The sequence below is a fragment of the Ochlerotatus camptorhynchus genome, unplaced genomic scaffold, assembly GCF_037179485.1.
Source record: "Ochlerotatus camptorhynchus isolate MF236.1 unplaced genomic scaffold, CSIRO-AGI_Acam_v1.1 ptg000266l, whole genome shotgun sequence".
In the NCBI taxonomy this organism is placed as follows: Eukaryota; Metazoa; Arthropoda; class Insecta; order Diptera; family Culicidae; genus Ochlerotatus; species Ochlerotatus camptorhynchus.
In genome coordinates, this window is record NW_027040756.1 from 591,932 (window position 1) to 606,877 (window position 14,946).

The window sequence follows — 14,946 nt, forward strand, 5'->3', positions numbered from 1 at the left end:
ACCCTTACAAAGTCCACAAATCTATGGATTTTGTTCTAGAATAATCACATATATATATTAGAGCGGTTCAAAATATCGATTTTGCTCCACGAAGCTGAATCAATTTCAAATCAGGTAATTCTCCCACAGTTTGAGCTCATTTTTATGCAAACTCATAGTGCACTGGCCCTTTGAAGTTTATATGGGAATTGCTATAGGAAATGTGAACTTATCGTTCTCATTGTTAGCTCTTCGCTGTATCTTTCCTGAAGGTCGCATTTGAATTGAACGTCAGGATAGTTAGGATTCTTCTGACATGCTTTTTAAACTGCTCAGCAGGCAACATTGGTGTGCTTGGCGCGAGGAATAGGGAAAACATTCCAGACTACTATGTCATAAGTGCTAGATGCTGTGTTGCGCTGAAAGTAGTCAATAATCGAAATCAATTAACGCCTAATTACCTTGAATTCTAATAAAAAAAAGTTGTCTTCAGCAAAGTTGTAGCGAATGAGCAGATAGAAAGCTTTTCCCTAAATCATTATGGCGAAGGGCTAGGACGTTGAGAACATAAAGTGCACTTTCCCATAGTAGTTTCCACATACATTTCAAAGGGACAGTGCAGTATGAGTTCACATTCAAATAAACTCAGATTGTGGGAGGTTGATCAGGACCTGATTTAAAATCAATTGCAACATCGTTATTTTGAACCACTCTAATACAAATTTATCGCAAAATACTAAATAACGGATTCACGAACCGTTTGGTATTTGGTGCATTACTGTACTTCAATTCAGTTTAAAACAAGATTGTAATAGAATTTAAAAGTCATGATACTTCATTTTGCATGATCTCGCATCTGTTAATTTGGGTACACGAAATGGTATAATTGAATAATTTAGACGATAATTCAAGCCATCTCCAGCAGTTGTATTACGACACATTAGCAACAACACAATTTTCCCACGCAATTGCAAAACATTTTCTATTATTCCACCTTGACGAACTTGACCTCACCACTCTCCGAAGGAATCGCCATTCGCCCAATGTTCCCTTCTCTGCAGCAGCTGCTGCATAGCAGCCATTGAACTCCTTTCCCAGGGCGCTTCGCAAGCATTTGCGATCACAGTCACTTCGGCAATCCACTTTGCATTCAGGCAGTCCGTCCGTCCGTCCGTCCAATTTTCAAAGCTATTCAATTGCCAACAAAGCGGCAACTAGCCCCTTCCATCACATAGCGAGCTCACCACAATCAATCACTCAAAACGATTAGAGCGCTCCGATTAGGCAATTCATCCCCCCAGGCCCACTCTCTCACCACACCCGTCATCAATTTTGTTTTTATTACCCCCCTTTCAGGGGTCTGTTCTTCCTGCAATCAAACATCTTTCTCCTCCGGACACCGGGCACTACTCAGACCTCCTCGAAGCCGTTGGAACGTTGTTTGCATCACTTTTCCGCTAGATTGAGGCCCGTTCGAAGCGGAAAATCAGCGAAAGCTTCCACAGCGAACCATTCTCGGTGTGATGACTGTTTTCTTCTTCGAGCCAATCAGCTCGCCGCGTCTCTATAACGCTTATATGGAAATCATTTTCATCGTCCCACCAGCCTCATTCAAGACCGTACAAGGCGTTCCGGGAAAATTACCACCGCGAGGAGGTATTTAGTCTGTCACACTGCCGCCGCTGTTTACACTCTCACTTTGCTGTCTCCGTGCGGTCTACCGATTGCGACTGCGACTGCCACTGGAAGTCGTTAACCCGATTATTTTTATTGGCCTATGTTTACATGGTGTGTGGTTTTCGGGGCTAAACAGAGCCTACCTCGCTGCGTGTGGTCATGCGAGCATAGCGTGGCTCATCCCTCTCTCTTTCTACTATCATGGGAAAGTGAAAACACGCTCCGGCACGAGAGAGCAATTTTTTCGGTGGTCCACAGCGGAAACGGGCAGTTGTAAATTTTCGAAATCAACCTTATGGAAGTTCTTATGCATTGAGTTTAAATGGGGAATTTCTCGTTTTCTAATTCACAGGCAGCATCGCAACCAGCGTGGAGGCCTTGCAGGGCTACTACGGTACCAAGATTGGCGACCTCACCCAGTTGCACCATGGAGTGTCAGGTTCGGTGTATGCCGTCGATGCGAGGACTCTATTCCTGAAGAACTTCAACTACGATGGGGAAGGCCCAGGTAAGTGATTTCCGTTCAAATCAGTTTCAATACAGGTCAATCTTACATCAACCCCTTCCGATCGGTTATCGAACCCCAGCTGCTTACTTCTACGTGGGAAACACCCGTGCTCCCAGCAACAAGGGAGCCCACCGGCTACGGGATGAACGCGGCCGTTCCGGTATACTGAGGAAGTATCGTAACGAAGACATCACCCTGTCACTTCCGGAGGGAAAGACCCTGCGGGACCTCCGGTGGTTCTCGATTTGGTGCGACGATTTCAGTGTCAACTTCGGCGATGTGGTCATTCGGAATGATCTGGACTTTCCGAGACCGACCAAGATAGGGCAGCTGGCCGGAGTGCACGACGTCAGCTCCGATAACATTGTGATCGTCGATGCGCAGACGCTGCTGATTCCGAACTTTAACTACGATGGAGAAGCGCCAGGTAGGATATATCAGTTGCTCTTAGTGGACAGTTGAGGTAGAAGCTTTTGTAATTCATGGTTGTTGGAAATTTAGCTATATATTATTTAACAGGATTAGATACTGAATGTAAAGTGTAATGTTTTTAGCAAAAGCTGTTTTAACAAAATATTTTGCTACATACAGGAATCCCCGGAAAAGTGCGGGGCCGATTTTCCTTGACTGTCCGGTTAACTGACGGAATCCCAAGCCATCGAAACCTACTCAAAGTACCAAGGCCGCAAAATACGTGTCGATTCATAGTTGACATGGCTGGTTCTCAGCAATGCGATGCCCCATCGTTATGATTCAGCCACCAATCGGAGGATATGGCTATTTTATTTTATTTTAAATAGATAGAAGCCCGATTGGACCTGTGGTTGGCCAGCTGGAACGGAAAAACCCGGAAAAGTCCCGAGCAAAATGCATGTCGATTCATGTTGACATGACTGGTTCTCGGCACTTTGGTCACCACATCTTAAGATTGAGCTACTACTTGAAAGGTATGTCTATCTACTTTCAAACGGTACATACAAGGAACCGATTGGAGTTGTGGGTGGCCAATCGGAACGATAAAACTCGTGAAAGTTGACTCTGTGTAAATTCGGATTCACCGGGAAAATGGTCAATTCCTGAAAGTAGATCTAGAGATCTGCGATTTTTCTAAATTGCAAAGAATCATGAGCACAGAGGAAATATACCATCACCATATCGATTTTGCAACAACAAGTGGCTTGAAAACTGTCCTCTGAAATTCCGGAATCACCGGGAAAATAGTTAAATCCAGAAAGTAGACCTAGAGATCCGCGATTTTTTCTAACTTACATATACTTCATTAGTAAAGAGGAATTATGACATCAACATATCAATTTTGCTACCGGGTGGCCCTCTGGATATCCGGAATCACCGGGAAAATAGTCAATTCTTAAAAGTAGACCTGGAGATCGATGCTTTTTTAGAAAATGTGAAGAACCCTTAGTTAAGAAGACATATCTCAGTGACATATTGATTTGGTCCCCCGGTGGTCATTAAACGATATCCACATTCACCAGGAAAATGGTCAATTATTAAAAGTAGACCTAGATATTCGTGATTTTTTCTAAATTACATACAATCATGAGCATAGATGAAATATGCTATCACCATATCGATTCTGTCACCGCGGGGTCTCTGGATATCCGGAATATCCGAGAAAACGGTCAATTCCTGAAAGTGACCTGAAGATCCACAATTTTTGACTTAGGACTATGTCTGTGTTTTTAATATGGGGATACACTTTGTGAAAACTGAAAATGGAACATGTAACACAATTATGAAAGATTTTGAACGTTAATAACTCAGCTGCCCCTGGACCAATTTCAACAATTTTATCACTAATCGATCAGATATATTTCAACGCATCTGTTAAATTTGAGACTTTATTGTTTTTCAAAATATCACTGTTGAAAATTGCACGAATTTGCAACTGTTACTATGATAATTAAAATTATCACCGATTACCTGTGAAAAGCAATTTTCCTAACACAGATTTCAAATTTGAATTCCACCCGGTCTCACAAAACTGTGTTTATTCAATCACCACGTGGTGAGTGGTGGTGTTCTCCAGTACACAACAAAAGGCTCCCTGCAAGCAGCTAGCTACCAAGGCTGGCCTCAACTGCTGATCGGTATCCGCTGGTGGTATCCGATCATCGGCATCAGCTTGCAGCAACAGTGCTTTTGGCGTGTGGCGTTGAACATTGCCCAGACAACCAGAATGCACGTATATTCAAAGTTGTTTCTGTGATACACAAACATATATACAAACAAACAAATCGTATAGAATGCAAAACAAGGGCCTATACCTACAAAAGTGGAGGCCATATACGTGCAAATTTTAATTTCTTTTTAAGCGAGTTGATTTGACATTATATACGATTAAATCTGTAATAACAATTTCAATTTGAAAAGCCTTACGATGTAATCCGATTTAATTTGTGATACAGTACGATGGAAAAATGATTCATCGCATATAAGTCGGAAATTTGCATTCTATAAGATTTAACTTAAACATAATGCGATGTATGTCATACTTATATGCGATATTGACTTAAACTGTAGTTATTTACGATACTGTCTGTACATTGTTATACGACTTCTGGTTGTCTGGGTGTTCTCCAATACACAACGAAAGGCTTCCTGCAAGCAGTGAGCTGCAGTTCACATGAACATCCATAGAAGGAGGAAGAAGCCGCACCGCTATTGATCGGAATCAGTAGCTCTGCGTGAGTCCGCTGTGGGCCATCTATGCCAAGCAAATCACCCTCATTCCAAACATTTTACAGCCACCAGCTTCATCTGTGTTTAAAACCCTAATAGCTCAGCATTCCTCAACTATCACGACAAAACGGTACTTTTCAGGACAACCATACATTGGTTAAAGAGTATTTGTCAAGGTCATCCATCGGATGTCAGTTCCCAAATCAAGATAGAGCTGTAATTAGGGCGTAACAGCTTTTGTAAACAAAGACTTCTTTCGATGATGACTTGAAAGTCAAGGCTCGCCCACGCAAATCAACATCACCATTAAGTAGGGTGAGCCCTACCTGGCGGTAATGTTGGTTTACGTGGGCGGGCCTTGAGTTCCTAAAAATCATCACGATAAGTCATTGCTTACAAAAGCTGTTAAGCCTAATTCCAGCTCTATCTAGATATGTTTAAATCAAACATACCATGTACGTAAAGGCAACATTAGGGGTGTGATTTCAAAAACCAAAGTCGGTTTTGACGTAGCCGAACGCTCCTCTGCGGTGGGTCTCACCATCAACGTCAACAAGGCCAAATTGTTGGATATCAACACGGGCAACCCTTCCAACTATATTACGGTAGCGGGGCAAGCAGTGGAGAAGGTCGAAAGTTTCCAATATCTTGGCAGCCAAATAGCGTCGGACGGCGGGACCAAGAGCGACATAGGTGCACGAATCAAGAAGGCTAGGGCTGCCTTTGCGAGCTTACGAAACGTATGGAGATCCAACCAGATAAGTCAACGCACCAAAATCTGAATTTTCAACACGAACGTGAAATCTGTGTTGTTATACGCCAGCGAGACATGGTGTGTATCAGCGGAGAGCACTCAAAAGCTGCAGGTCTTCATCAACCGATGCCTGCGGTATATAATTCGTGCCTGGTGGCCTCACAATTAGATCTTGAATGCCGAGCTCCATCGTCGATGTCATCAGAAGCCGATAGCAACAGAAATTCGAGAGCGAAAGTGGAGGTGGGTCAGCCACACACTTCGACGGGGCGGAAACGAAATCTGCAAGCAAGCGCTGGATTGGAATCCGGCAGGACATCACAGCAGAGGCAGACCCAGGGGCTCATGGCGGCGGAGCCTCAATAAGGAAATTAAGCAAGTCGATAGTAATCTGACCTGGACCCAGGTCAAGGCAAAAGCGAACAGCCGCCCAGGATGGAAGTCTTTCACGTAGGCCCTTTGCACCGCTGCCGACGCTGGATGGTCGAAACGAATTGGCGATAATGGTACACTACCACTACACGCCCGCTAACGACCGATTGCGATGATGCGACTCAGCAAAGCTAGCTTCCAATTCACCCAGCGATAAGCTTCGTCTACCGAAAATTCTTGCTAATCAGCTCTGAAAGGAACTCAACTCTTTTGTAGAATGTAGTGAGCTATATACACCTAGTGAGAGGAAACCACGCTGTTTCCGAAGGTTGGGCCCAAGCTGTTTCGAGACGACGCTGGAACATATCGGCGAATCCGGTCAGAACATGGAAATTCTTCTCGCTTGGGAAAACAGAAACACTGGATTTGACGTTTTTCTCTGTTTATTCTTCGGCTTCTCGTATAAAACTGAACAATGGTTCGTAGTAGTAAAATTATGTTTATTTCTGTTGATGATGGTAGTACATTGATTTATCATTTTAAGTGATTAGCCTACTTGGCTCTTCATCTTTGTTTAATTTGATATTCTAATTTAATATTTGCGTTTTTCAACTAGTTTACAAAATATCCCTTTGGGGATGTGTTTTATTTGAATTGAAAAAAGTGATAACCTACATAACTACGAGTATAACTTAACCTAACGTGCTAGATCACGTATGATCTGATGATTTGATCTCAGACAGGTGTCTCTGAACCTTTCCAGGATGAATACTCTCCGTTCTTCTAATGTCTGAATTCCAGCCAGGAGGTGGATCTCAGAATTTCTAGTCCACGGGGGACTGTTAAGGACCATCCTAAGGATCTTGTTCTGGATCCTTTGGAGTTTAAGGTGATGGCATTTTTCGCAACTCTCCCAGATTGGCATACCGTACTCGGTTACAGGAAGGATGATTTGTTTGTAGACAGCAAGCTTATTTTTCAGGGACAGGGTTGACTTCCTGTTGATAAGTGGATACAACGATCTTATCAAGATGTTGTACTTGGTTTTTGTTTTGTCAACGTGGTCCCTGAAAAGAAGCTTGCTGTCTAGTGTTAGCCCGAAATACACGACCTCTTTGGACCATTCCACCACTGTGCCGTTCAGGCAGATCTTGTTATTCTCCGACGGAACAAGTCTAGGAGATTTAGAGTGTGGGTCTTTACCGCGTTGATACGGATCTTCCAGCTATTGAAATATTCAGACAGGACGTCCAGGCCTCTCTGAAGTTTGGCAGGCAGAGCTCCGATGACCCTACGCTTGTAGACGATGGATGTGTCATCTGCGAACAGAGACAACGATCCACCATCAGGGAGAGCCGGCATATCGGAGGCGAACAGGTTGAACAGGATGGGGCCAAGGATGCTTCCTTGTGGAACCCCAGCACCGATGTTGAAAGCATCTGATGTGATGCCATTCAGAGAGACTCGGTACGTCCTGTCTGATAGATAGTTGTTTATGATCTTCACTAGGAACATTGGAAGACCGTACTGCTGCAATTTGAACACCAGGCCAGCGTGCCAGACATTGTCGAACGCTTTTTCAACGTCCAACAACGCTATGGCAGATGTTTTCGAAACAGACTTGTTCCGTCTGAGAATGTTTGTTACTCGAGTCAGCTGGTGGACGGTCGAACGGCCTTTCCGAAAACCAAATTGTTCCTCGAGTAACAAGTTGTTTTCATCGGCAGATGTTAGGAGCCGGTGGTACAGTGCTCTTTCGAACAGTTTTGATAACCCTGAGAGAAGGCTGATTGGTCGATAACTTGAAGGAGAGGACGGATCCTTCCCAGGTTTCCGGATGGGTATGACTTTAGCTGACTTCCAACACGAGGGGAAGTAGCCAAGTCTGAGGCACTGATTAAAAATCAGTGCCAGATGGTTGTAGAAACAATGGTTCGAAAACGGCTATTGCTTTTATAATATCAAAAAACTACGAAAAAGTTACATTTATGATACATTCTGCTCTGTGATTGGTCGATGGAAACTCACTGTTAATTCGACCAAGCCAGCGACGGTCGGCTGTACTTCTCACTCTCTCCCTACGACGGCTCTATTCGTAACGCATACACACACAACACTCGGCGAGTGTTGTAAATGCTTCTTGACGGAGAGTGGCGCGTTGACACGGCTGACGGTGGTGAACGTTAGGAAGTTTCGCTATTGCGAACACAATTCCTTAAAGTAATCCTAGTGATCCGCGATTTTTCTCAATTGCATGAAATCTTAAGCATAGAGGAAATATGCAAGAAAAAGGATTTCCGGAATCACCGTAAAAGTGGTCATAGAACCCAGCGATTGTTTTCAAATGGCACAGCGCCTTGTGTAAAATGGAGAAATCTCAGCAATATGTTCATTCAAACATCTGGTGGCCTGGAGCTATCATTTTTTTTTTATACAAAATGTTCAGAATTCTGAGCATAATTGATATGGTAGGCACTTTAAACATTCGGATTCCATTCTTCGTCTTAAGTTTTCTCCAAGGCAGCAAAATCGATATGGTGATGGCATATTTCCTCTATACTCAAGATTTTATGCAATTTAGAAAAAAAAACTACAAGGGACAGTCCAATGGGGTTTTACGCAATGGTGACGTAGGACTACGTGGTTTACATAATAAATGTTATTTGTTAACTGCAGCAGGAGCTTGTGTTTTGTGTATAAATAGGAATTTGTGCGGGGTTCTTTCTGTTTATACTCTTTAGAATGACTATGATTGCCCTGAATTTTTTTTTTTATATGAATTTGAACGGGTCGATGGTAGTACAGGCTTAAAGCATTTGGAAGATGATGATGGCGTGTAGGCAGCTGGATCAGCATATCGGACCGGACAACCCCATATTGTTCGGTTAAATTTTTAGGCACTCACAAAAGTCTCGGCCCGTCTGCTGCTGGACATGGGTTGAACTGGTATCTGCGACAGGTTGGAAGACCGCAGAATATCAGTGTCCACCCAGCTAACGCTCCTCCCCTTTTTAGTTTTTCTCGTTAAACTCCTTCTCTCAACAAGTTGGTTAATCTTAGTCTTTAGCAGAAAGACGCATAACACTTTTTTCAACGAATTTATGATCCTGTTTCACGTCATGCTTCAGATAAGTCAGTACTTTTATTTATTTTCTTTACTGTGCTAAATCAAACGAGTAGAAATAAGAAGGGATGTCGGTTACGCGCTCGAATAATTGAAAATTAGATAAATATTGAATCGAATAGCTGGAATTTTTTTACGATTGATCGTTAATCGAATAATTGGACTTCTAGGCATCCCTAGAAAATATAGTATTTTCATGTTTTTATTTGTGGTCCTTCGAAAATGTCGAACAGCAGAACTGCAACCAGCAAGTTTAACCAACCGGTGAACACTCGTGTTTATTTCAGTTACCATGGAGACGTAATTTGTTATTAGCCCCGGTCCCTTTCAAATTGTATCATTATTTATGAACGGCCTTATATTTGAAATAACGTTTCACATTCATCTAGTGATGTCCGATTTTCATTCAAATAATCGTTTAATCGATTAACGAACCGAAAAGTAAACTATTTATAATCGGTTAGATCATGCCGATATAAGCATTAACATCTCCACAGGATCATCACCGATCGTTTCAAACATGTGCTGCACTCTCATTGGTGGAAAAATGGCAGCACAGCGAACAAAAAATAATCGATTAGTTGTTAATCGAGTAATTAAAAAATGGGACATCTCTGATTTTGGTGTGATTGTTTTGATAAAAATGAGCGCAAAATTTCATCTCTTCCGAAGGGGCAGCAAAATCATAAAATTACCTTGAATACGGGGGGTTCTCATTGGATGAAAGGGACCGTGAAATAAGACACTACAATAGAAAGTTTTTCTTCCGACAGTTTCATCTTAGTATTCATCTTTGGTTTAACCCAATTACCAAAAGCGGTCCGATGCTTCTTCATCGATTTCCTCTTTTGATGACTATGGCTTCACAAACCTATTACGCACCATTTCATCCAGAACAACAAACGTATCAATGAATGTGTTTGCCGTCGAATTATTAACGATGAAGAGAATCGATCAAAATTAATTGCACCCCTGCTTCCAAGTTTGGTTATAAGATTACAACTCTGGAGAGCATTTTGTGTGGTTGTTGGGGGTGTGTGGCTCTAAATATAGCGATGAGTGTGCAAAATATTACGCAATTGCATCCTTCCTATTTGCACGCGCCCGAAGATCGGAGGCGAATGCTACTTCGACATGTTTCGTCTAGAAACGATTTTCTGATGACTGTGTTGGGGAAGCAGCATATGCATGTACGTAATTGGTGGATTTGCTAGTTATTTCAATGCTTTTGAACAATGCTTGACATTAAACACTTTCAATAGTTTCTTGTTGAAAATCAACAGTTGAAAGCATTGATATCGAAATAGAAATATTTCTGATCGATTGGCGATGAAATTATTTATATTGGTCCAGGGGCAGCTGAGTTCTTAACGTTCAAAATCTTTCATAATTTCGTTACATGTTCCATTTTCGGTTTTCACAAAGTTTACTCCCACATAGAAATCACAGACGTAGTCCTACGTCAAAAAATCGTGGATCTCTGGGACTACTTTTAGGAAATAACCAATTTCCCGGTGAATCCGGATATCCAGACGGGCGTTGTATGGCCACCAGGGGATTGAATCAATATGGCACTGAAATATATTTTCTTAACTGAGGGTTCTTTACATTTTCTAAAAAATCACGAATCTCTAGGTCTACTTTCAGGAATTGACATTGATTGCAGAAATTCTGGATATCCAGAGGACCGATTTCTGGCTACCCGATAGCAAAATCGATGTAGTGATGGCATATTTCCTCTATGCTCTTGCTTGTATGCAATTTAGAAAAAAAAAATCGTGGGTCTCTAGGTCTACTTTTAATAATTCACTTTTTTTCTGATGATTCCGGATATCCAGAGGACCGCATTCCAGCCACCCAGTAGCAGAATCGATATGATGATGACATAAATCTTCTATGCTCATAATTGTAAGCAAATCTAGAATGAAAAAAAAAACACGGATCTCTATGTCTACTTTGAAGAATTTACTATTTTCCTGGTGACTCCGGATATCCAGATGACCGTTTTCTGGCCACTTGGTTGCAGAACCGATATGGTGATGGTATTTTTCTCTATCCTCATGATTGTATGAAATGTAGAAAAAAATCGCGTATCTCTAGGTCTACTTACAGGAATTGACCATTTTCCCGGTGAATCCACAGAGCCACCTTTCTCGGATTTTATCGTTCCGATTGGCCACCCACAACTCCAATCGGTTCCTTGTCTGTTCCGGTTGAAAATAGATAGTCATACCTTTCAAGTAGTGTAAGTTAATAAAATGGGTTCAGACCCACATCAAATCACATGAGAATTGGATACACACATTATGTTTAGTACCAGGGAATCACATCGGCCAGACATACTCCGTTTACCACCAGGATTTTGAACATCCCCTAAATAGCTTACCTACGACTAGATGTTGCCCGAATGAAGTTAGGTTGCCAGTAAATGATCGAATTTTAGTTAAAAGTCAATGAATAAAAACATTTTGGTGGAAGATTTCTTTGCAAATAATGTGCTCTACAATGTGTTAATAAGTGACGTTTCACCAAACTCATTTGATCCACTAAGGAACCTCGAGCAATTCCAACACAAGTCAACCATAAATTTCAAAATTCCTCATCTATCAGAACCGCCCATCGCTTCTAAACACGCTCTTATCTTGCATTCACCAGACGCTAAATTCTGGGTTGGCCGTGGTTCCAAGCCCACCTCCCAAGGCATCCGCATCCCGGACGAAAACGGCAAGGAAACGCCCCTGCGTCGCTACGACAAAAAGACCATTGTCCTGACCCTGCCGGGCGACCTGACCGTGTTCGACGTCGGTCACTTTGGAGTTTGGTGCGAAGCCTTCACCGTCGACTTCGGACACGTTCGCATCCCGGACCAGATCAACGTACCACCGTCGCTGAAGATGCTGGGCATCAGCCCCCAGGTAACTAATGGTAACAGTAATCGGCGCCGCCAACCGGCCCAACAACAGAATAACAATAACAACAATAACCGCGAGCAGGGACTTTTGGAGTACGTCGGATCGTTGTTCTACTGATTTGGTTGGTGGTGCTCCGATACGACGACTAGTTTTAAAGTCCATCTGCCATTCGCTAGAGTACGAATTGTAGTTTTGTAAGTTTTCCTCCGTGTTTGGTCGTTTCCTTTTTCACCGCGCGGGTAACAATCTCAACAAACGACCGACAACGGCGGAGATTGATAAATTGCCTCTGACGGGGCCAGTTTTCCTTTCCGTTTGCTCTCTGCGAAATAAATCTTGTTTGTTGTACCATTAATCAATTAAGTGGATTACGATAATAACTAGCGGTAATTACACTATTAGGTTGTAGTTTTAAAGTTGGAAAACAGTGAGGTAAACACCGCCAGATGGGCCTGTGTTTATGAGGAGGAAGTTGAAATCGCAAACCAGCTAACAAACGAAACGCAAAAAAACCAGCACATTAAATTGTAAATAGCTTGTAAACAATCCACACCAAGCCTCATTTCAGTAACCATTTTTATCCGATAGTAGTGTATTAGGCTCTTGGAAGTGACAGTTTTATTTCCCTCCTTAATAGTAATCACTGAATAAAAAAAAAAAACGCACAAGAAAAGCAAATGTAATAAATAAACAGTTCTTGTACGATTTCGTGTACCGAGAAATTGCTCGTTTTTATTGCTCTAATAGTCTATCCCACTTACCATCACCATTTGTATACAAAGCAGCACCCTCGATTAACCAATTCCACCGCATAACCGCACACTACCCGACTGCCACCTAGCGACGGAAGCACCAATCACACCAAAACGTCATTCGTAACTAATCCTCCCCCGACCACCTGTTGCAACCATTCATAAAGACAAACAAAAGTGGCAGGCAGCGAGCAGCCTATCATCCGCGCACGCCACTGTTGCTTAATTGACAACACCGACTTTACACGCGACGACAATGAGAACGGGGGCGCATTGTGCTATTGTCACATGAAAAACTGCAACATCCAATCCAGCAGCGATCGGGGGAAAACAATTAAACTAAAAACGATTGTGACACGCACCATGAAGTGTAATTGATGATGACGATAATTACGACGGGTGGAAAAGTGGCAAAAGCAGACGCCGCGAGAAATGTAAACAAACAACAATGGGGGTGCATTGTACAGCTGTACATACATACAATCTAAATAGACGTCAACGACGACGACAATTAGCAGGCGATTAACAAACTGAACGCGACAAATGGTCAGCAGCGTGATTTTTTGTTTTGTTTTATGCAGGGCTCATTGCTATGTACTATCTAAGACCTAACTACTAGCCATTCATCCTATTCATCTAGCCTAGATAGCATACTAGCGCTGACAATCTGTTGTGGTTGTTGTTGTTGCGGCTGCTGGAGCGAGAACCTCTCATTGAAATGCTGTGAGAACGCAAATGCAAACAAACACACACACACACACACGTGCTCGTTTAGTGGATCGGCTATAAATTTTGGGGGCTTGTAAGTATAATGCGGTTTTCCAAACCGGGTCGTTGGTGGTGGTGGTGGTGGAGGGTCATTCGAGTTGTAATGTTGTGTAAAATTTGCTGGTGTGATGAAATTTGTGTTTTAGTTTTCGGAGGGGTTCTATCAGTCTAACGGGTTTGTAGGATTTTTGCGGAAAATAGTAGTGAAGTTAATGAGGATGAATGCGGCATAATTCCAATTTTATACTAAAATTACATTGAAGACCAGGAATCACAAGAAGTCAAGAACAGAGCGGCTGTATGAATTTACATTTTATTAAAATATTTAACGGGTTACTATTTATAATTTAATTTCTTATGTCCTAAAATATGATGATACATTTAGTCAATAGTCAGATTTATTGGCACGTCATGAACAAGCTGACAAAAAGAAAAGATTGAATAGCCTTGATGGCATTTGTGATAATCACCAAATTTTCAAGGGTCGCTCGACTATCATCCACATTACTTTAAGGGCATATGTTCCCAAGTAACCAGAAGTCCTAAGCCTTGAATTAGGTTCTTCTTAGCAATGCTAGTGTTAACAACTATTTTTTTAAACATTATTTGAAATCATAAGCACTTATAAAATGGAGGACCTATATTAGCATTATTTATGAGAACATACCGTAAACCACGGAAATGATTATCTTTACAAGCTTTCAGCGAAAGTAATGCAAAGAAAATACACAAACCTTTCTTTTGGAGTTAGAATTGTTGCTATCACATTCGTTCGGAGTAAAGAGCCTGATTTTATAAAGAGACGACATGTCAAAATTGGAACAATCGATTATCTGTCAAAGTCATAGGAAATGTCAAATGGATAAGAGGTCGCCTCTTTACCCAATCCAGTCTCTTTAGTTCGGAGTATTAACCCTTGAGCGGCAGACGGCGCGATTGTACCTGTCTTATAGCAGTCGTATGAGAAAACGGGAGAGTTGCCAATCTTCTTAATAATCTGTCTTCGCATACAGACAAAAATAGAGCTACAGTAAGAAGATCGTTAGCAATTTGACAGGCATGGTCAGTTTCATAAACACAAAACTAATAATTTGACAAAAATAATTATGGAATAGTGGAAATTCCTGCACGTACCAACTGTTTTAGAATAATTCTTAACCCCTTCAAATACGAAAAAAATCAAAACACTGAAAAGATAAAATGCAATAATGAAATCACAGACAAACAGATATAACACATTGAATATTTCCCATTTTAAACATCGTCGCTAAAACACTACCGCCATCTGTTGAGTACACTGTAGTGTGTAGTACGCTGAACAGATGGCGGTAGTGTGTAAACGTCAAACACAAGGGAATTTACTATGCGCGCCACAGGTGGCAGTACTACCAACTGAG

At 41.9% G+C, this 14,946-nt stretch overlaps 1 protein-coding gene across 1 annotated transcript in view; it reads left to right on the forward strand.

Annotated features, from left to right (window-relative positions):
* Skeletor (DM13 and DOMON_DOH domain-containing protein skeletor) overlaps window positions 1–14,946 on the forward strand; it is a 59,139-nt gene that overhangs the window by 26,916 nt on the left and 17,277 nt on the right. Inside the window, exons 2-4 of the mRNA XM_065227072.1 lie at window positions 2,009–2,164; window positions 2,244–2,591; window positions 11,773–12,032. Of these exons, the coding sequence (XP_065083144.1) occupies window positions 2,009–2,164; window positions 2,244–2,591; window positions 11,773–12,032 (764 nt within the window). The remainder of the gene's footprint in view (window positions 1–2,008; window positions 2,165–2,243; window positions 2,592–11,772; window positions 12,033–14,946) is intronic.